This window comes from Hypanus sabinus, chromosome 2 (assembly GCF_030144855.1).
Source record: "Hypanus sabinus isolate sHypSab1 chromosome 2, sHypSab1.hap1, whole genome shotgun sequence".
Classification (NCBI taxonomy): Eukaryota; Metazoa; Chordata; class Chondrichthyes; order Myliobatiformes; family Dasyatidae; genus Hypanus; species Hypanus sabinus.
This window is the reverse complement of record NC_082707.1, coordinates 73,686,530-73,708,457: the sequence shown is the minus strand read 5'-3', so window position 1 is coordinate 73,708,457 and position 21,928 is coordinate 73,686,530. Positions and strand designations below refer to the sequence as shown.

The following is a 21,928-nucleotide window of genomic DNA, read 5'->3' as shown; positions in this document are numbered from 1 at the left end:
AGATGCACGAACATAACTATATCTCAAGTCTGGAATTGGACAATATCCATTGTACCATTCACTCTGTGAGCACATGGACATGCCAGCAGAAGCACATTTACATCCAGTGGCCCAGAACACTGTACATAAATGCTGCTCCCATCCAGGTGATGAACCTGAGGCTACAGCATGGAGCTTGGAGAAGGCTAGGTGATGCACCATCTCTGAGACATGGGTTAAGGTAGGCTTTTATTGGCTGGAAGAAAGCACAAGCAGCAAGTGACCATCACAGAACATCTTGGAGACTGAGGAAGGGTCTGTGGCTCCAATCACCATTATACAGGGGTCAGTGGGAGGAGCCACAGGAGCAGTCAGCGGGAGGGGGGGGGGGCGTGTCCTGACAGGTATATGTAGTTCACCACACTGGGCCCCCTGGATCCTGGCTCATTCAGATGTTGCAACACAGGAGACACATTCCCAGCAGAGGAAGGAACATCCTGTAGCTTTAGGATAACTCTTGCTGCGTGTTGATAGTCACAGAGCATGACATCACTTTTCAGTGTCCACACCAGTAGAAGGTTCCACTTAGAGCCAAACAAACACATATTGTAAGTAACATGGGGATTAAGGGCAAAGAGCAGATGTTCCTCACACCTTGGGTCTCCTGGACCCAAGCACTGGAATAAGCCACCCTTCCTGTTTCCCTTTTGGAACGAGCAGCAGTGGTCCACTCAGTCTACATGATAAAGCTGCAATTAACCCTTTTCATTGCTCCGCTGCATAAATATACTTGTGAGTATGACAATAAACTTGACTTTGGAATACAGAAGGTGCAATTGCTTATAGGAGTAATCATGAGCCTGCTGAATTATGAGACTCAATATTGAATTGTCAAAATTTTATGAAAAACACTCTTTCTACTTGTATCAGAACTGACCATTTCTGCTTGTACTATTTTTGCTCCTGTGGGCAATGTATTACATAGACAATGAAGCAAAGACTGATACCAAATAGACTGCAAATTTTAGAAATGTGACATAAAAATCACAAAATATTGTAACCTTGTAATCAGCGGGTTGAATAGAATTTATTGGGAAAGAAACAATTAATGTTTCAAGTTCTGAAAACTGCTAATGTTTTCTGTTATCATTTGCACTTCTGGATTTTGAAGGAAAGTTTTTATTGTTTCTTTGAGTTTCAAACTAATGCCACTTAATGCCCCTTAACCATGCTCTGCAGGAAACAGAACTCTGTCTTCTATACAAGTTGGGGAGGAGGGAGGAGAGGGGAGGAGGAGGGAGGAGAGGGGAGGAGGAGGGAGGAGAGGGGAGGAGGAGGGAGGAGAGGGGGGGAGGAGGGGGGGAGGAGAGAGGGGGGGAGGAGAGAAATTAATTTGGATCCTAATTTAGATGGTGCCAATGGGATTATTTTCAATCCTAATTTCTTGGATGGAAATGATTGAAGTCTCAGATTCCACTTCGGCTCTCATCTTATTTTGGATCTGAGAGTCAGTTCCCCAGCGTAGTGCTAGAGAACCCAAGCAAGCCTGGTTCTGTAGTTGTATCCACCGTGAATTAGCAGATGGGTGATTGATAGATGTCAAGAAGGAACGTAGAGAAAAACTGGACAAGAGGGACAAAATATCCTGTAAACAATCCTGGGAGTGCAATGGGCAATGTGATTCAGGTTTTATTTTGTTCTAAATAGAACCTTCTCTTGTATTATTTTGTATCACTTATGTTTAATTATGTTTTCCTTGTGAAAGTTATGTCACTGATTTTATGTGCCTCTGATGCAGCTGCAAGTAAGCATGTGCATATGTATACTTGTGCAAATGACTTTGACTTTCATAAAAATAAAATATGTTACTTCAGAAGCTTGGGCTTGGAGATGATCTGCTTGTGTTTGAGGCTTCTGTCTAAATACACTATTGGCTTGGCAATAACTGGCGGTCAACCATTGCTTTTCAGATTGGGTAACTGTTCTCAGTTTTATGCCCCAAAATTCGATGCAGGATCCTTTAAATTTCATCAGATGTTTGAGTGATTTGGAAAAGAATAGAAGTGGCATGATTAGAAAGTTTACAAATGATACTAAACTTAGTGACACTGTATTGCGAAGAATGGTGTCTAAATTTGCAAAAGGATCTAGATCAACTGGAAAAGTGGGCAAGGGAATGGCTGACAGAGTTTAACACAGACAAGTGTGAGGTATCTATTTAACACAGACAAGTGAAGTGTTGCATTTTGGTTGGGTAAAATGTGGCTGGACCTGCACAGTAAATGATAGGGCCTTGGAGAATGTTGTAGAACAGACACTTAGGGATACAGCTACAAAAGTTCTCTAAATGTGGTAACACGGTGGTGTCTGAAAAGAGGATGCTGTCCAAGTTGCATGCCATCTTGGACAATGTCTCCCATCCACTCCATAATGTACTGGTTAGGCACAGGAGTACATTCAGCCAGTGACTCATTCCACCAAAATGTAACACTGAGCGTCATAGGAAGTCATTCCTGCCTGTGGCTATCAAACTTTACAACTCCTCCCTCGGAGTGTCAGACAGCCTGAGCCGACTGTAATGAAACCCAATTTCCCTCGAGATCAATAAAGTATGTCTGTCTGTCTGTAACATGAGTAGACAGGCATGAAGAAGGCATTTGTATGGTTGCTTTCATTAGCGGAGAATTTGAGTAGATGAGTTGGGACATATTGCTACAGTTGGACAAATCATTGGTTTGTCTACACTTGGACTGTTGTGTTTAGTTCTGGTTGCCAATGTATAAGAAAGATGTGATAAGGATTTGCAGAAAAGATTCATCAAACTGTTGCCTAGATCAGAAGGGTTGAGTTAGAAATAGGGATTGGATAAGCAGGGAACAGGTTTCCCAGGTGCAAAGGAGGCTGAGAGGTGATCTTGCAGAGATTTATAACGTTATGAGAGGCTTAGATAGGGGACATAATGCAATCTTTTTCCAAGTGACAGGAGAAAGATTTAAAGGGGATCTGAGAGACGGTTTGTTTTATACAGTGCATGGTGGCAATGTGGAACAATCTGCCAGAAGAGATTGCCATTTGATATTCTGGCCAGGGGCATAAGGTGGCAGCAAACTGTGATATCTGTTGAAGTTGCTTATTTCTTTTTGGGTTCAGGCAGATGATTTTGTGCACAAAGAGGGAAGTTAGGGATCCGGTTTGAGTTTAGAGACAGAGATGTGGGGTAATTAGAGGACAGGCTATATTTAGCAGACCCTGCTGCACATTCAAAGGCCAGGGATGTGAACTTGGGGCACCCACGGGTTGGGCTGGAACGTCCAGCCAGATGTTGGACCAGCAGGCAGGTGTGGATAAAGGCTGGTAGCACCACCCCCACCCCCAGCCCAGCCAGTTGTCACCGGGTTCCAGAGTTGGGATTCTATGCAGTTGGGAAGAATGAGGTCGATGACCTGTTGGCTTCAGAAATTCATGAGACCAAAGTTTGAGGCCTAGTATTCAGGCTTCTGACATCAGTGATCTGAGATCGAAGCCTGGTGTTTGGTGATTGGTGGGTTCTGGGATCAATGACGAGGATCAAGCCCTGAGGGTTCAATCAGAGCTCCAGAGGTTGAGGAGCTACGAATTGATGCGAGTCCACTGGGGTAGATAATGACCCAGTGTCTGCATGTCCGAGTCTGAACTTGGGTCTGCTGGAGGCTGAATGCCGATGAAGACGGACTATCTTGGGGTTTGGGGTTAGAGGATTGTGTGTGTGTGTGTGTGTGTGTGTGTGTGTGTGTGTGTGTGTGTGTGTGTGTGTGTGGATGGAGGGAGGGTTTTGTTGCTGTTATTTTGATGTTGTTTTGTCTGCCAAGCTTTGTCGGCATTCCATGTTGCTGCCCCAGCACACGTTCGGGTGTGTCGGTTGTTAACACAAATAACACATTTCACTGCATGTGTCGATGTACATGTGATAAAAACTCCAATCTTGAATCATGGCCTTTACAAGCTGAGGGACTGAGTGTAATTATTGTGATGTCCTGTTGCAAAGGTACAAAACTTTGGAGAGACTCCAGTTTAATATTCTGTACAGTTCTGATTGCGACATTACAGGAAAGATGTGATAGCCAAAGAGAGAGTGCAGAAGAGATTCACCAGATGTTCACGATCTAGATGCAGTGTTTCCACCCAAAATGTTGACAATTCCTTTCCTCCCATGAATGCTGCTCGAGCCGCTGATCAGACTATTTGCTACTCCAGATTCCAGCATCTGCAGTCTCTTGTGTCTTCATCAATTGTTGCCTGAAATGGAGGGCTGTCGTTCTAATGGGAAAAAGGAGAGGGTGGGTAAATTCCCACATGAACTTAGGAGGTGGGGGGGCTGATCTTGTAGAGGTTTATAAAATTATGAGGAGCACAGATGGGATAGATAACTAGAATTGTTTTACCAGGGTAGGGGAGTCTGCTACTCAAGTGCACAGTTCTATGGAGAGAGAAAAGAAATTAAGGACAATCAGATGAATAGATAATTCACAAAGCATAGTGGTTATATGGAAGATGCTGATGAGGAGATATACAGGAATTAGATAATTTATTTGGCGGAGTGGTGCCACATCGATAACCTTGCACAGTATCAGTTATATCAAAGCAATGATTATGAACTTCAGGAAGGGGAATCTGGAGATCACCTTATGATCCTCATGAGGCTCAATGGTGGAAAATGTAAGCAGCTTCAAATTCCTGGGCATCAGCTTCTCAGAGGAAGCTGGACCCAAGACTTTGATACAATCATGAAGAAAGCAGGTTGACAGCTGTGCTTCATTTAGATTTTCAAAAGGCTTTTGACAAGGTTCCACACAGGAGATTAGTGTGCAAACTCAAAGCGCACGGTATTGGGGTATGGTATTGTTGTGGATAGAGAATTGGTTAGCAGACAGGAAGCAAAGAGTGGGAGTAAACGGGACCTTGTCAGAATGGCAGGCAGTGGCTAGTGGGGTATCGCAAGGCTCAGTGCTGGGACCCCAGTTGTTTACAATATATATTAATGGTTTAGACAAGGGAATTAAATGCAGCATCTTCAAGTTTGCGGATGAAACAAAGCTGGGCGGTGGTGTTAGCTGTGAGGAGGATGCTAAGAGTATGCAGGGTGACTTGGATAGGTTAGGTGAGTGGGCAAATACATGGCAGATGCAATTTAATGTGAATAAATGTGAGATTATCCTCTTTGGTTACAAGAACAGGAAAACAGATTATTATCTGAATGGTGGCCAATTAGGAAAGTGGGAGGTGCAACGAGACCTGGGTATCATTGTACACCAGTCATTGAAGGTGGGCATACAGGTACAGCAGGTGGTGAAAAAGGCAAATGGCGTGTTGGCATTCATAGCAAAAAGATTTGAGTACAGGAACAGGGAGGCTCTACTGCAGTTGTACAAGGCCATGGTGAGACCGCACCTGGAATATTGTGTGCAGTTTTGGTCCCCTAATCTGAGGAAAGACATTCTTGCCATAGAGGGAGTACAAAGAAGGTTCACCAGATTGATTCCTGGGATGGCAAGATTTTCATATGAAGGAAGGCTGGATCGACTAGGCTTATACTAGCTGGAATTTGGAAGATTGAGGGGGGATCTTATTGAAACATATAAAATTCGAAAGGGATTGGACAGTCTAGATGCAGGAAGATTGTTTCCGATGTTGGGGAAGTTCAGAACGAGGAATCACAGTGTAAGGATAAAGGGGAAGCCATTTAGGACCGAGATGAGGAAAAACTTCTTTACACAGAGAGTGTTGAATCTGTGGATTTCTCTGCTGCAGGAAACAGTTGAGGCCGGTTCATTGGCTATATTTAAGAGGATGTTAGATATGGCCCTTGTGGCTAAAGGGATCGGGGGTATGGAGAGAAAGCAGGTACAGGGTTCTGAGTTGGATGATCAGCCATGACCGTACTGAATGGCGTTGCAGGCTCGAAGGGCCGAATGGCCTACTTCTGCACCTATTTTCTATGTTTCAATGTTTCTATTAAGATTTGGCATGTCACCAAAGACTCCATCAAGTTTCAGGAGATGTACCAAGGAGAGCATTCTGAGTGGCTGCAGTCAGCAGTGCATAGTGAGGAGGTTTCTCGCAGATCAGCAGCGCTCATTTAAAAGGAGAGTTTCACTGGCGTTTGGTCTCACTCTGGCAGCCCAATCAGCGGTGGGAGCTGCTCACAGTAAGTAGGTTTCTCACAGGTAGCATCAAGCTTTGGATCAAAGGAGGCTTCGACTCTGGGTAAGTTGTATGTGTAAGTCTCTGTTTTTCCCCTTTTTTTGCTGTGGCGGGGGTACTTAGTGTAGTTTAAATGGACATCGTTCACTTGGAGACTTGGGAGGCTCTGTGTCTCCCAGCGAACTACATCTGCAAGAGGTGCATCTCGCTGCAGCTCCTTGAATTCCATGTTAGGGAACTGGAGCAGCAGCTGCAAGACCTTCAGCTTGTACAGGAAAGTGAGGAGATCACCGATCAGAGTTACAGGGGAGTGGTCACCCCTACGTTGCAGGAGGTGGGTAGATGTATGACTGTCAGGAGAAGCAATGGGACAGTGAATAGCTAGATAATGCATAGCATTCTCTTCAATAGTAAGTGCACCATTTTGGATACAGTTGTGGGGATGACTTCCCAGGGGAATGCTATGGAAAGCAGGTTACTGACACCGAGCATGGGTCATGGGTCTGTGATGCAGAAAGAACAGAGGGGGAAGAGGGAAGTGTTAGTGATATGGGACTCAACATCAGAGGAACAGAATGGAATTCTGTGGACCTGGACAGAACACAGGATGATATGATGCAGCTATATAGGACCATGGTCAGACCCCACTTGGAGTACTGTGCTCAGTTCTGGTCGCTTCACTACAGGAAGGATGTGGAAGCCATAGAAAGGGTGCAGAGGACATTTACAAGGATGTTTCCTGGATTGGAGAGCATACCTTATGAGAATAGGTTGAGTGAACTCGGCCTTTTCTCCTTGGAGCGACGGAGAATGAGAGGTGACCTGATAGAGGTGTACAAGATGATGAGAGGCATTGATCATGTGGATAGTCAGAGGCTTTTTCCCAGGGCCAAAATGGTTGCCACAAGATGACACAGGTTTAAGGTGCTGGGGAGAAGGTACAGAGGAGACGTCAGGGGTAAGTTTTTTACTCAGAGAGTGGTGAGTGCCGGCAGCGGTGGTGGGGGCAGATACGATAGGGTCGTTTAAGAGGCTTTTATATAGGTGCATGGAGCTTAGTAAAATAGAGGACTACAGGTAAGCCTAGTAATTTCCAGGGTAGGGACATGTTCGACAAAAATTTGTGGGCCGAAGGGCCTATATTGTGCATAGGTTTTCTATGTTTCTATATGTTGCACCCCAGGTGCCAGGGTCAGGGACATTTCAGATTCTATCCACAGCATTTTGGAGAGGGAGGGAGAGCTACCAGATGTCTTGCTATATATTCGTACTAAGACCTAGGAAGGGAAAGCAAAGAGGTCCTGATTAGAGAACTTGGAGAGCTAGGCAGAAAGCCGGACCTCCAGGGTAGAGATTTCTCAATTGCTACCTGTGGCATGTGCTAGTGAGGGTAGGAACAGGATATCTTGGCAGATAAATGTGTAGCTGAGAAGCTGGTGTGGGGGTCAGGGCTTCAGGTTTTTAAATCATTGGGATCTCTTCTGAGGAAGGTATGAGCTGCACAAAAGGAATGGGTTGCACGTGAACTGAAGGGGGTACCAATATTCTCATGGACAGGTTTGTTAGAGCCAAAGGTATTACAGGAAAGTTACTAGCATGGTTAGAATATTAGCTGATTGATTGGAGGCAACAATTGGGGAAATAAAGGATCCTTTTCTGGTTGGCAGCCAGTAACTAGAGGTGTTCTGGAAGGTTCGGTGTTGGGACTGCTTCTTTTTATGCTATATGTCAATGATTTAGATGATGGAATATATGACTTTGCTGCCAAGTTTTCAGATGATATGAAGATCAGTCGAGGGGCAGGTAGTGTTGAGGAAACAGGAAGACGGCAGAAGGACTTGGTTTCAGAAAATAGGCAAGGAAGTGGCAAATGAAATACAATGTTGAAAAATGCACAGTCATGTACTTTGTTACAAGAAATTAATGAGCGGACTATTTTTTAAATGGGGACAGTTTTGGGCCCCTTATCTAAGAAAAGATGTGTTGGCATTGGAAAGGGTTCGGAGGAGATTCACATGGATGATTCCAGGAATAAATGGGTTATCATACGAGAAACATTGGAAGGCTCTGGGCCTGTACTTACTGGAGTTTAGAATGGTTAAGGGCTGATCGCATTAAAATCTTTTGAAAGTTGAAAATCCTAGACAAAGTAGATGTGGAATGGATGTTTCCCATGGTGGGTGAGTCTAGGACAAGAGGGCACTGCCTCGGGATGGAGGGGTGCCCATTTAAAACAGAGATGTGGAGGAATTTCTTCAGCCAGAGGTGATGAATTTGTGGAATTTGTTACTACTTCAGCTGTGGAGGCCAGGTCGTTGATTGTATTTAAGGCAGCGATTGATAGGTTCTTGACTGACAATGGTGTCAAAGGTTACAGGAGGAATGGCGGGGAGTGGGGCTGAGAAGGGTAAATAAGGATCAGCCGTGATTGAATGGTGGAGTAGACTTGATGGGCCAAATGCCTAAATCCTGCTCCTATGTCTTATTGTCTTATGGTCTTATCACCTGCTGGTATGGAGGATCCAATGCGCATAATGGAAAAAGGTGCAGAGGGTTGTAGACTTATCCAGATCGATCACAGGCTCAGCTCTCCCACCGTCGAGTACATCTTCAAAAGGCAGAGTCTAAAGAAAGAGGCATCCATCATTAAGGACCCTCATCATCTGGGACATTCCATCTTCTCATTACTAGCATCATGGAGGTACAGGAGCCTGAAGACTCATACTCAGTGTTTTAAGAACAGCTTCTTCCCCTCCACCATTGATTTATGAATGGTCCATGGATCTATGAACACTACTTTGTACTTCCTCTTTTGCACTATCCATCTATCTATCTTTGTAGAACAAAGAACACAGAATGGTACAGCCCTGGAGCAAACCATTTGGCCCACAACTCAGAGCAGAACCAACTAAGTTAATTAGACAAATGGCTAACTAAACTATTGTCTCCTGCCTGCATAATGTCCATATCCTTCCATGTTCCTCACATTCATGTGCCGTTCTAAATGTCTCTCAGAATTCTCTAATGCTTCTGACTCTACTACCACACAAGGCACCCACCAGTATTTGTGTAAAAAAATGCCCCTCATATCTACTTTGAAATTACCCCCTCTCACCTTAAATACATAACCTCTGGTAGTAGACATTTCAACCCTGGGAAAAAGTTACCTTCTGCTTACTCCATCTATGCCTCTCTTAATCTTGTAACTCTCTATCAGATCTCAGATCATCCTCTGCCGTGCCAGAGAAAACAACACAAGTTTGTCCAACCTCTTGTGATAGCACATGCCCTCGAATCAAGGCAACATCCTGGTAAACGTCTTCTGCACTCCCTCCAAAGCCTTGACATTCTTCCTGCATATAAACCTGCCTGCATATCTGTTCCTCAATATCCCAGTGACTATTGTGAGTCTGGAGTACAATCCCATCAGAGTGACTCCTATTTTTTAAAATTCTACCCATTTATACGAGCCCTCCATTATCTCTCCTCCTGGTGCAGCTATGATACTGTTCCTGATTAGTCATGCAACTCCCCCTCCTCTTTTATATCCCCCTCTTTCTTTCCAAAAGCATTGAAACCCTGGGATATTAAGCACCCATTCCTGTCCCTCTCTCAACCAAGTGTCTGTAATGGCCACAACACCTCAGTTCCATGTACTGATCCATGCTAAAAGTCCATTCCCTTTATCCATAATACACATAGCATTAACATACTCACATTTCACACTATCCATCCCATCTTATCTATTACTGTGCTCCTGTCCATTTTAACTTGCCCTGACATCTACCTTCCTCTCCATCCCTCCACTTTCTGACCTGGTGCTCTGCTTCTCACACCCGGCTAAAGTAGTTTCAGACCTCCCCAATAGCATTCATGAACCTGCCAGCTAGGATATCGGTTCCCTTCCAGTTTAGTTGCAACCTATCCTTCTTTCCCAGGTTACCCTTGCCCCAGAAAAGGTTCCAGTTATTCAAGAAACTGAAGCCCTGCCCCCTGAACTCGTTCCTCGGCCACTCATTAATCTGTTCCACTCATCATTCTATTCCTGCCCTGACTAGCACGTGACACCGGGAGTAATCCAGAGATGACTACTTTGGTGGTCCTGCTCTTCAGCCTCTTCTCTAACTTCCTACACTCACTGTGCAGGATCTCTTCAGTTATTGTGACTGTAGTGATTGTTCACATCTTGCACTATACTGCTGAAACAAAACAACAAATGCCATAACATGTCAGTGAAAATAAAACTGACTCTGATTCTGGAGGGAGCAATAGAGGCAGTTTCAATTACAAAGCTTAAAAAAATGATTTGGACAAGTTGCTTGGACAGAACAGGTATTGAGGAATACAGACATAATATGCACAAATAGAATTGGTACGGATAGGCATCATGATCAACGTGGATGACATGGGCAAGAGGCCTGTATCTGAGTGATATGATTCCAAGAAATCTCATTTATCTGGGCTTCTCATTAAGTTACTTCAACAGCACCTTCTGAGCCAGTGAGTTATACCATCCAGAAGAACAAATACAACATTCAGCACAAAAAAGTCTTGTTTTCAGCTGATGTTGTGATATCATCTCTTATTTTCAGCACCACCTCAGATTCATAGGGTGGGAAACTTTGCCCCTGACTCCACCATTCAGCTGGACTTTCTCAAAATCCCATTCCATGTTTGGTACTCTCCTGATTTGACCGAGAGTGAAATTTACTGAGGATCTGCAAACTTCTGAACAAACTTAATGAGTTGTCAGAATTGACCCAGGACTTCAGCCCACCAGCCCGGTGTTTTTGTGCATAATCAACCTTGGTCGCCTGACCGTACGTGCGCCATTTGCGGTCTGCCAAGTTTTCAGCTCTCTGGGGAGGTTGTCTCACCCCTGCCAGTTGTCAGCAATGTCCTATCGGCCAATTAGTTTCCTGTCCGAATTGCTTAACTTCCTTCTCGTTACAACTCGGCTGCTAGCACTTGCAAGAGGCCCAGGAATAAAATGACTCGTGTAACCACATAAGTTTTCTGTAAATAGATGCATTCAAAGGTGGATTAAAGTCGTGCTCCGCTCTCACACACGGAATTGGATGGCTAATACTACTGGGTCCAGGCCATAATCGATGGGGTCCCCGCTCCCGAAATCCAAAACAAAACACATCGGATTTAAATCCCGCCTGAAAGATCCGGCGACAATTGTCTGTGAAGTAATATTTCTCTGTACAACTTGCTTGTAACGAGCACAAGTGGGCGCCGTAGTATATTAAACCTGTAACTTCCTTGTTTTTTCCGCTCTGTAGAAACCGCCCCTGGTTCAGAGAAAGTGAAACAGGAAGTGTTAAGAATATATAAAATGCTAACAAGTGACAAAAAGGCATTAGTAGAAAAGTATATTAGGCGCCAATATCCTGAATGAATGTTGCAGCTTTCGTGATGATGTCTATTAACAGAACTTTGTCGTGGCTCCTACTTCGCTTCTACAGTTGGATACCTGCCAGTGCCAGGCACTACTTGTTTAACTGGTTCCCCTGGTTCCAAAAGTCTTCCGGCTACCAAAGTATGAAGCGTAAATCAGCAGTAACTATCCACGTATTACTGTAAAGACAAATCTTTCTAATTTGAGCTCTTGATAAGATTAATTCTCTGGTTGAATTTAAGCACGATGCCTTGCAGTACAGTTGTCTCTCTTTCACTCTCACTCTCTCTCTCTCTGTAGTACGCAGTGACTTTATAACTTAATTTTATTGGTAATGTTTTACAGACCACAACAAAATGATGGGCAACTAACCCAGTAGGGCGATGAAAGCAGCGGCCCCGTGTGGAGTTGGGGTGGGGGAGGTGTGGGGGCGACGGGTGAGGGTGAGAAGTCAATTCGAAGTGGAATGGCACGTCACAACTCAAGGATCAGCATTCAGTGCTGGGCGAAGAAGTTAAAAGAACGCGATCAGTAGTTAAACCACATTCATGTTGTAGGTGTTGGGCATCATTTTGAAAGTTCTCAGATGATTTCTCTCTGCCCTAGTCTTCCATGTTCTGCGAGAGTTTCTGTATTACTGCAACACTGAACTTCGAACTGCTCATTTCACTGTTTTAACCTGGTAGTCATTTATTCAACCTTTGCACTCTTGGCACTTGACATTCTCTGAATAATCCTCAAAAATGTGCCATCTTTCTGTTTCCAAACTCCTGTTTAAAATATTTTTTTGTGTGTCTAGTTCAGTTACAGACAGAACATCTCTAATATTCTCACACAGTAGTTGTTGAGTTAATTGGTGATTGTAAATTGTCATCTGATTGGGTTAGGGTTAATTTGGGGGTTGCTGGGCTGCGCAGTTCAAAGGGCCTACTCTATCTCAAGCAATCTACAATAAAATGTATATCATCTTCTTTTACCCAATTACACTTTGTTCTTTCACAAACAAGAGAAATCTGCAGATGTTGGAAATCTGAGCAATGATTTCAGGCTGAGACCTTTCGGCAGAACTTTTCCACAGATACTGCCTGTCCTGCTGAATTCCTCCAGCATTCTGTGTGTGCGGTTTTGAAATTTCCCTGTTTATCATAAAGCTTTTTGCTATACCTTCTTACATTGTGAGGATTGTTATAAAGAACCACCTGAAACAGAATTGATGTTATTTGGGTATTAAACAACTTTTCCATTTTCTTCCTGGTTTTATTACAGGTAAACATTTTGTTGGATTGAAAAATCAGGGAGCCACGTGTTACCTGAACACATTACTTCAAACATGGTTCATGACCCAGGAAGTTAAAGAATGCATTACCAGGTAGGATTGAGAATTGCATAATGACTTCTCTATTTTATATAGAAATAGTGTGTATAAAGGTACTTCAGTAAGAAACATTTAGAGGGATATTAGCTGAACAAAGGCAAATGGAACTAGCTTAGATGTGAAACTTGGTCAACACAGACCAGTTAGACCAAAGATGCCATTTCTACACTGGTGTACACTATGTTTTGGGGAAAATAAATATCCAGATTTTTAAAGAGCTTAGAGCTTAAAAGTTGGTGAAGAACATTTATTTGGAATGGGGAATGCAACCCAGATAACTGTAAGTAAGGGATTACCGGGGAAGGAATGTAATAGTGATACCTGTAAGTTCAGTACTTTTATTCAAGAGTAAGACAAGTACAGAACATGCCGGAAATAGTCAGGGGAGGCAAATAGGAGTTCACGGTTTACAGCAGCAGCAGTTTTTATTGCTTATTGATTATACAGTCATGATTGATTAACTCAATTCTAAATATTATGGAGGACTTGGGAAAGTAACAATTAATCTGTTGGTACAGGGACATTTCAAAATTAAAATGTGCATAAAATTGATATTTGTGGTGGCCACATCATTGGGGAAAAATTTCTGAGATCAATGATTTTTCAGAAGACACTGTAAAATCATCATCGAGAATTTGTAAAGGGAAAATCACATTAAAATAATTTGTTATTTTTATCAATTGGGTAGCACATAATATGGATCAAAGTAAATTTATGACCAGTATGCATGTATGTCACCAGATACAACCATGAGATTCATTTTCTTGCAGATATACTCTATAAATTCAACAACCACAATACAATCAGTTAAAGACTGCACCCAACAGGGCTATCAACCAGTGTGCAAAAGGCACAACCAGTACAAATTCAAAAGAAAATAGAAAAGAGAAAAATAATAAATATTTGATAAATATGGAGTCCTTGAAAGTGATTCAAGAGGTTGTGGGTACAGTTCAGTGATGGGCGAGTGAAGATGAGTGAAGTTATCCTCTGGTTCAAGAGCTGATGGTTGAAGGGTAACAACTGTTACTGAACCTGGCTGTGTGAGTCTTTGCATTCCTGTATCTTTCTGATGGCAACAGGATCAGAGAGCATGTCCTGGGTGTGGGGGTTTCATATCATGGATGCAGCTTCCCTGTGACAGAACTCCATGTAGATGTGCTCTCTGGCAAGGAGGGTTTTACCCGTGATGGACTGGGTTGAATCCTCTACATTTTTATTGGATTTTCAGTGCAATGGCATTGGTGTTTCCATACCAGGCCATGATGCAGCCAGTCAATAAACTCTCCACTACACAGCTACAGAGGTTGGCTAGAGTTTTAGATGTCATTCTCAATCTTCGTAGAGGTGCTGCCATGCTGTCTTCATAATTGCACTGAAATGCTGGGCCCAGGACAGGTCCTCGGAAATGATAGCACTGCGGAGTTTAAAGTTGCTGACCCCCTCAGAGGTTATAAGCGATGTAAAATTTCACTGTTTCATATTTTTTGCAGTTACAATGGACAAGATTCATTAATTTGTGAGTTGCGTTCCCTGTTTGAACGATTATCAAATGGGAATAAATGGTCCTTGAGCACAGAACAGTTGACCTCCCAATTGAAGTTGAAAGGTAAGCAATAGACACATCCATGCTTTCATCAGATAGCAGTATGCCAGTTTACCGATTCAAAGAAAGTTTCTCAAATCCATAGCATTCTGCTGCTTGATATATTTATGATTGAACTCTTCCGTCGTTGGGGTCAGTTTTGTGGACTCACAAAAGAAAGGCAATTCGATGAAGTAAAAAATTGTTTCAATCTCCATATGCTCAGTGAGTATATGTGTAAATTAGCTTGGAGTTCCAGTTACTCATCAGGGTTGAAATAATAGGGTGGCACAGAGGTTAAGTTACCAGAGATCTGGTCTCACCATCCAGAGAGCTGAGTTCAAATCCCATTGCAATATTCATTTTAAAATTTAAACTGCTGAATTTCTTATGGTATTTATCAAGATTTGCAACTGTTAGCTGGCGGATTTGGGTATTAAGCAAAAGGTGAGATCAGTATAACATCCCCAGTCTGAGTGACGGAATTACCATTAGTCCCAGAAGTTTCCTGATGGGCTTCAGCAAGACCAGACAGAAAGTGGTGGAAGGGACGAAGGGAGGATGTTCACAAGGAGTTCGGCCAGGATGCCCGTAAACCAGAAATTTACCAGTGGTACATAATGCAATAATTGTTGTCCAGACACTCACTGAGGGAGTCACTGAACAAATAAATACATAAAATGGGATTTAAATAAATGGGTGGTTGGTGCAGACTTGATGTACTGAAAGGATTTCTGCAAATACATAGCAAGTATTTCAAGTTGATGATTTATCATCAAAATCTGACGGAAGGTCGTCAACCTGAAACATTGGCTCTACTTTTCTCCCACCAGGGAGGCTGCTTGACCCGCCGAATGCCTCTATCATTTTCAATTTATTATTTCAAATTCATACATCTGCAATTTATATTATAAAATTAATAATCACAGAACATTAACTGGGAAATCAATGCTAATTTAAGCAACTATAATAATTGTACTTGTATGCTTACATTGACACATTTTTAAAACTATTTTGTCAAGTTTATAAGCAGAGAGACATAGAGGAATGTTTTCGCAGTCTGGTGAACAAACTGAATAGCAAAATGGATCAGGAGGATAATATTCTGAAGGTAAAATTGATCTGTTGTGATACTGATAATCGATTTGTTTATAAAATGTGCCTCGGTTTACCTGTAATTTGATCTGTACTTTTCAGTTTAATTTTTCTATATTTCCTTATTTAGCATTATTTCTATACAAATACCTGTCATTCTTTACAACCTATTTCCTTAAATGTTCTTTCAACTGTTTGCTCACTCATTCTCCCACGGTCTAGGACATACTGTAAATCATTTTTGGATGTTTTTAAGATCCTGGCTAAGATGTGAAGCCAAGTGGTGGAGTCATCTACAATAACAGCCTTGAAAAGATAGTGGGACAAGTACATGGATAGGAAAGATTTAGAAGGATATTGGCCAAATACTTGCAAATTGGTTTAGCTTGAATATTGGTCAGCATAGATCAATTGGGCCAAAGGGCCTGTTTCAATGCTGTATGACTCTGTGTCCGATGAACGATTTGTATTGTACTCAAAAACTGATTTTATTGATGTATTTCTACCATCTTTACAATTCAGTCACTGATCTGGTCTTACTCTGCCAGAGCCTCTTGACTATTCATGTGCTGACCTTCCAGAGAGTGACCCAACTTATGGCCTCTTCTCCTTCAGTCAGCTCAAGTTTCCATGTCAAGCACACACAATGGACACAGAGTGTCTGACAGTCCTCGAGGTTAACTACACCACCTTTGCACAGTGAAATGTTCTGTCGCTAAAAAGTGCTGAGAATGATGGAGGAGGAAACACAGACAATTGATTGACAATTATCTATCGCTATACCTTTATCACCTTTGATCACTTTTGTTACCTCCCTGATGAAAAGTTAATCTCCTCTTCAGCATACTAATTGAATGTCTTATGCCGTACGCCTGGAAAAAGGTGGTATCTATCCCATTGGTCACTTTTCTAAGGCAGTTATACAATTCTCACATCAGTCGATGATTCAAGTCTTGAAGTATTGATAGGCCACGAATTCTCCAGGAAATAGAGTGCACTAGTCACAGCTCAATCACCATCTATAAATTATCTGATGACACAACTGTTGTTGGCAGAATCTCAGATGGCAATAAGAAGATTATGGGAGTGAGATGGAGCCTGGTAAAGGCTGGTTGAGTGGTGTAGCAACAACAATCTTGGACTTAATGTCAGCAAGACCAGGAAATTTATTATGGACATCAGGAAGGGGGAGTTAGGAGAACACATCTTTGCATTAGAAGTGAAAAGGATGAATGGCTTCTAGTTCTTGAATATCAGCAGCTCAGAGGATCTATACCGGGCCCAAAACATTGATACAATCATGAAGAAGGCTGCAGAGTTTGTGGAGATTTGTTATGTCACAAAAGCCTCTAGCAAATTTCTACATATGTACTGGGGAAAGCATTCTAGCTGGTTGTATTGCCACCTGGTGTGGAGGCTCCAAGGTGCAGGATGAAAAGAGGCTGCAGAGGGTTATAAACTCAGCCAGCTCCATCACGGGCACAAGCCTTTGTCTATCGTGGGCATCTTCAAAAGTTGGTGCTTCACGAAGGCGGCATACATCATAAAGGACCCTCACCATCTAGGACATGCCCCCTTCTCATTGCTTCCATCGGGAAGGAGGTACAAGAGCCTGAAAACCACACGCAGAATTTTAGACAATCCTCAGAAGTAGAGAAAGGGAGCAGTTTCAAGTTCTTGGGTGTTAATATCTCTGAGGACTTAACTAAGACACAATACATTGATGCAGATATATGAGGCAAGCCAGTAGCTATATTTCCTTAGAAGTTGGAGGAGATTTGGTTTGTCAACTAAAACACTCAAAAACTAGAAATGTACTTTGGAGATCTTTCTGACTGGCTGCATCACCACCTGATATGCAGGAGGGGGGCACTGCTGCACAAGATCAAAATATATAGCAGAAACATGGAAAATCAGTCAGTGCCATCAAGGGTACCAGTCTCTGTAGTATCCGAGACATCGTCAAGGAGCGGTGTCTTAGGAAGGCAGAGTGCATCATTAACGATCCCCAGCAGCCAGGACATGCCCTCTTCACACTGTTACTACCAGGAAGAAGGTACAGAAGCCAAAAGGCACACACTAAGTGATTCAGGAATAGCTTCTTCCCCTCTGCCATCCGATTTCTAAATGGGCATTAAACCAGTGAACACTACCTCACTACTTTATTTCCAGTATTTTGCTCTATATATTTTAATTTACCTATTTAATAGATATATACATATATATGCATTGTAATTCAGTTTGTTTTCACTGTTAATTTATATCAGTGAACTGTTGCTGTAAAACGGCAAATTTCACTCCATTTGCTGGTGATATTAAAACTGATTTTGATTCCCCTCTGCCATCAGATTTCTGAATGGCCAGTCAGCCCATGAAAGCAACCTCACAATCCCTCTTGTACATTATGGTAATTTTTGCATCTTGTACTGTACTGCTGCTGTAAAACAGCACATTTCACAACAAGTATCAGTGATGTGTAACTTGATTCTGATTCAAGAGAGCAATGATTCCAGTGTCACAGGGAGAACGATGGCCGGTCAATTCCTCCTTGTGCCACACTCCATTTGAAGCTGAACAAGAACAGCCAATCAGTGTTGTTGCCAAGGTATCATATTCACGTGGTGTTCATCCCTTAAGAATATTTATTGTACAACTTAATCAAACCAATGAGGAATCTGTATTTTTGAGAGCAATTTATAAGGTATCAGTTTTCTTGTACTAAATTCCAACTGATGGATCACAGGCTCAGTTCTCATTGGGTTATATCTTGTAGATTTATCAGGTCACCATGGTTAACTCATTGAAGTGTTTAAAATGCAAACAATCCATGGATGAAGACACTTTTTTCCTGGATATACCTCTATCTGTTTGCTCAGTTAATGCTGCAGAGAAGTTTGATTTCATGGTAAGTTTTTTTAAAAAAAGGAAAATAAGGTAAATATTTCTTAAAAATTAGAGTGATTGATTACTTTCCTATTGCATGGGTTTTCTCCTTATGCTCCCACAGTCTCTATTGTATGGGCTAGTAAGTTACTTGGTCATTGTAAACTGTCCTGTGATCAGATTGGGGTTAATTGGGGTTGTGAGTTTGCTGGGTCAGCATGGTTCGAAGGGCCAGAGAGACCGACTCCACACTGTGTTGCTAATTAACTAACTGACTGACCACCTGTATTGTTTCTTACCTCGAAACATAAAATACTTAATCCAGAAAATTATCAAAAAATTTTAGGACACCTGTTTTCTTTTGACCTCAGAATGATCTTGCATATTCATTCTTTTATAAGTTAGCTTTTCGCAAAGTGTTGAGAAATCAATTTGGCGTGTTGATCCATTCCAGCATCGAACCTCTCCAGGAGAGTACTGGCTGAATTGGAGTTTCCCAGTAGTTATGATGGAAAATCTGATCACTGACCTGCACCAGCTTAGACTTGGGACAAGTCTAAATATATCAATTTACATTTTAATGAAAGAGGACAGTGCTGAGAGTTACTATAAGCATGATTAATTGTCAACTTCAATGATTTGGAACATTTTAACTATTTTAAGCATTTAGAATTAATTTCTAAAATAATTACTTCTTGTAATAGGATTTTTTGTTTACTAATAGTTTTTAACTGTAACTGACCGTGAAAATCAAAGTATTTTCACACATTTAGAAGCCTGGTATGTTAAGTTTACAGATAAGAATTATGCCACATCTGGGCCTTGTATTGGTCACCTCCAACAAGGGAGGCCAACCATCTTGTCTTAATATCCAGTGGTATTGCCATTGACAATTTGCCTATTATTAATATACTAGGTTCTAGCAATGAGTAGAGGGTCTATTTGTTCAGTACCTACCAGTTACAGCATGCATTGAAGCCAATACAACAGATGACTAATTGTTTGAGAATTGGGACACCATGGTGGTGTAACGGTTAGTGTGACCCTACTACAGCTCGGGCATCAGAATTTGGATTTCAGTTCTGATTACATCCGTAAAATATTTGTACATCCTTCCTGTGAGCCTGTGGGATTCCTCCGGGTGCTCCGGTTCCTTCACATCCCAAAGGCATTCTGGATAGTAGGTTAACTGGTCATGGTAAACTATCCTCAGGTCAGGCGAGGGTTAAACAGGTGGGTTGCCTGGTGGTGCAGCTCATTGGGCCGGAGGGGCCTGTTTCGAGCTGTATCTCTAAACAAAATGGACATGAACTGGTACCTTCTCTCTATCCTGTTCCTTTCTTCTTAAAGGAAAAGAGTCTTGAACAGTTTTTGAAGGAGGAAAAAATGGAAGGTGACAACAAATGTTATTGTACCAACTGTGAGATGAAGACTGAAACATCATCAGTAAGTATTCCAATCAGTCATCCTGGTATTTCTGTAATTCTTCATGCTGCAAATCAGAGGAGCAATAGAAGCAGCTGAAAGGTAAAAATATATTTTTTCCTGGACAAATCATCTCCTTGAGCCCTTCAGTATTGCCAGATGTCAGTGCAATGTCTTCACTGGTGAGACGTGTCAAATACATACAATGTGGAATTCCATGTGAAATGTATTCACATGAGGATTTACAACACGGAGAGTGAATGGCTGCAACATTTGAAATGTATAGCAAAGAGATCTGCTAATCTTCAGCTTTGCATTGATGAAACAGGAAAAGTAAAACTCATTTCTACCTTACATTTTTCAGAGATACTATTTTAAGCACTTGCCACAAATTCTTACATTTCAACTGAAACGCTTTGAATTCGATTACAACTACATGGCATTTCAGAAAATTACAGACTGCATTACTGTTCCCCCTGGTTTGGAATTTACAAGATCTCAGGTAACATTTCTGTCATTCGAAACAATACTGCAGTTTAAAATAATATTGAATTTTAAATTGTGGTGCATTCCAGAATGTTGTCATTTGCATCGTGCAAATGTATGGATAATATGATTAACTCAGCAACCTCAGGGGATTAAAAAGCATTGTTCTGTCGAGGTTCCGGATTATGGTTGGAAGTAACTATGGGTAGTTCGTTGCAGTATAATTTTTTAGTTTTCCACACTTCTTCATTGTTAACAGTAACTCTTAGCCAGTTACTGTTGTTTCTTCCACTCCTTGTTAGTTTTGTTTTATTTGGAATTTTATTATTTGATGTATCAAATATTAATAAGAATTAATATTCAGTTTTATCTCAGAGTTTGGAGTGTTTCAATTTTTCTCTGAATGTTCACTTTGCTTTAGGTAGGGTGTAGAACTGGGCTAATACCTAGTTATTATACTGGGCTAATTATTAATAATGTATGTATGGCTCTGATACATTTGGTGCTAGAATTTGTAGCTACACTGCTCCATCTTGCCTGCCTTTAATATTTATGATACCTGGGCAACACAATCCTCATATTCTGCATTATATCTGAAACCATGTGATCTCTATAAGAGGTGAGAAAGAACAAAACTGTGACACTGATAGATTGTGTGGTTTCAATGTTTGATCTTGTCAGTCTGTCTTGTGTTGTTAAGACTGTTACAAAACACACTTAACTGTGATTTCACAGCATTTGCCATGTGAGATCATTGGTTGCACCTGTTTAGCCACTGAAGTTAACAGAAACAATGCACCTGACACATGATGCTCTCATCTGAGGGTACATTCAGTGACAAAGTTGAAAATTTCCCCTGATATTTACAATCACATTAATTTTATACCTTAATTGAAGTTTACTTTTATTTACAGGATGTTCATAATGAATGGCATGTAAAATTTACAGTGAACAAGGTAAGGCATGCAAATAAATGTATTACATTAACTGTGTCAATGGGGAGCTGAGAATGCTGTTCTGTAACACAACACCATGTTATGGTGCTTAAGACAATCAAGGACATAGAAAATCTAAAGAATAATTGACCAAGATTTTCTTCCATTAGAAATCTTGAGGCTTTTAGCAGTATTGTGATTGGATGGAAAAACTAAAATTTTCTTTCAGGGAGATTTTTGGTAAGCTTGGATGTGTCAGTCTTGTTCATGGGTTGGGTGGAGGAAGAGAACTGTTTCACCTGCAATGAGCTAACTATTGCCTCTGTATTTTGCATTTGATGTGATGGTACTTGGGTCACTGTAGGATGTACATACTTAAAAATCTGAATATGTGATCTGTATAATTCTCCAATTAGATTTATACTTAATGTGCAATTAATATTTGAATATAGTTTATCGTAAATATTCTGTTTAAATTGCCAGTCCACTTTTCTGCATATAGACTTGCATATTCTATACCTTGACTGGTGTTTCCCAGAAGAAATGAGTTAGCAACAAAATTAATCTTGAAGTGCACTCAC

At 41.6% G+C, this 21,928-nt stretch overlaps 1 protein-coding gene and 1 long non-coding RNA gene across 7 annotated transcripts in view; one reads left to right on the top strand and one right to left on the bottom strand.

Moving 5' to 3' along the window:
* Nucleotides 1–231: 231 nt before the first annotated feature.
* Nucleotides 232–11,176, bottom strand: LOC132379923 (uncharacterized). Of its 2 annotated transcripts, XR_009507573.1 has the most exons (4): nucleotides 11,037–11,176; nucleotides 8,665–8,783; nucleotides 4,108–4,275; nucleotides 232–563 (listed from the first exon to the last, which is right to left on the bottom strand). It is a non-coding gene; the product is annotated as an uncharacterized LOC132379923 (long non-coding RNA). The 2 variants fall into 2 exon arrangements; XR_009507571.1 differs by lacking the exon at nucleotides 232–563 and having other exon boundaries at nucleotides 3,872–4,275.
* The window catches only part of LOC132379907 (uncharacterized), a 41,807-nt gene continuing 29,993 nt past the window's right edge, over nucleotides 10,115–21,928 (top strand). For 2 of the 5 annotated variants that reach the window (XM_059948247.1, XM_059948236.1), the window contains exons 1-8: nucleotides 10,115–11,704; nucleotides 12,830–12,932; nucleotides 14,432–14,547; nucleotides 15,546–15,634; nucleotides 18,392–18,523; nucleotides 19,852–19,947; nucleotides 20,291–20,428; nucleotides 21,327–21,368. In XM_059948247.1, coding sequence (XP_059804230.1) covers nucleotides 11,560–11,704; nucleotides 12,830–12,932; nucleotides 14,432–14,547; nucleotides 15,546–15,634; nucleotides 18,392–18,523; nucleotides 19,852–19,947; nucleotides 20,291–20,428; nucleotides 21,327–21,368 — 861 coding nt within the window. In that variant the 5' untranslated portion in view covers nucleotides 10,115–11,559. Of the gene's footprint in view, nucleotides 11,745–11,955; nucleotides 12,117–12,829; nucleotides 12,933–14,431; nucleotides 14,548–15,545; nucleotides 15,635–18,391; nucleotides 18,524–19,851; nucleotides 19,948–20,290; nucleotides 20,429–21,326; nucleotides 21,369–21,928 lie in introns of those variants that run through there. The other 3 variants (XM_059948262.1, XM_059948255.1, XM_059948270.1) reach the window with 3 other exon arrangements.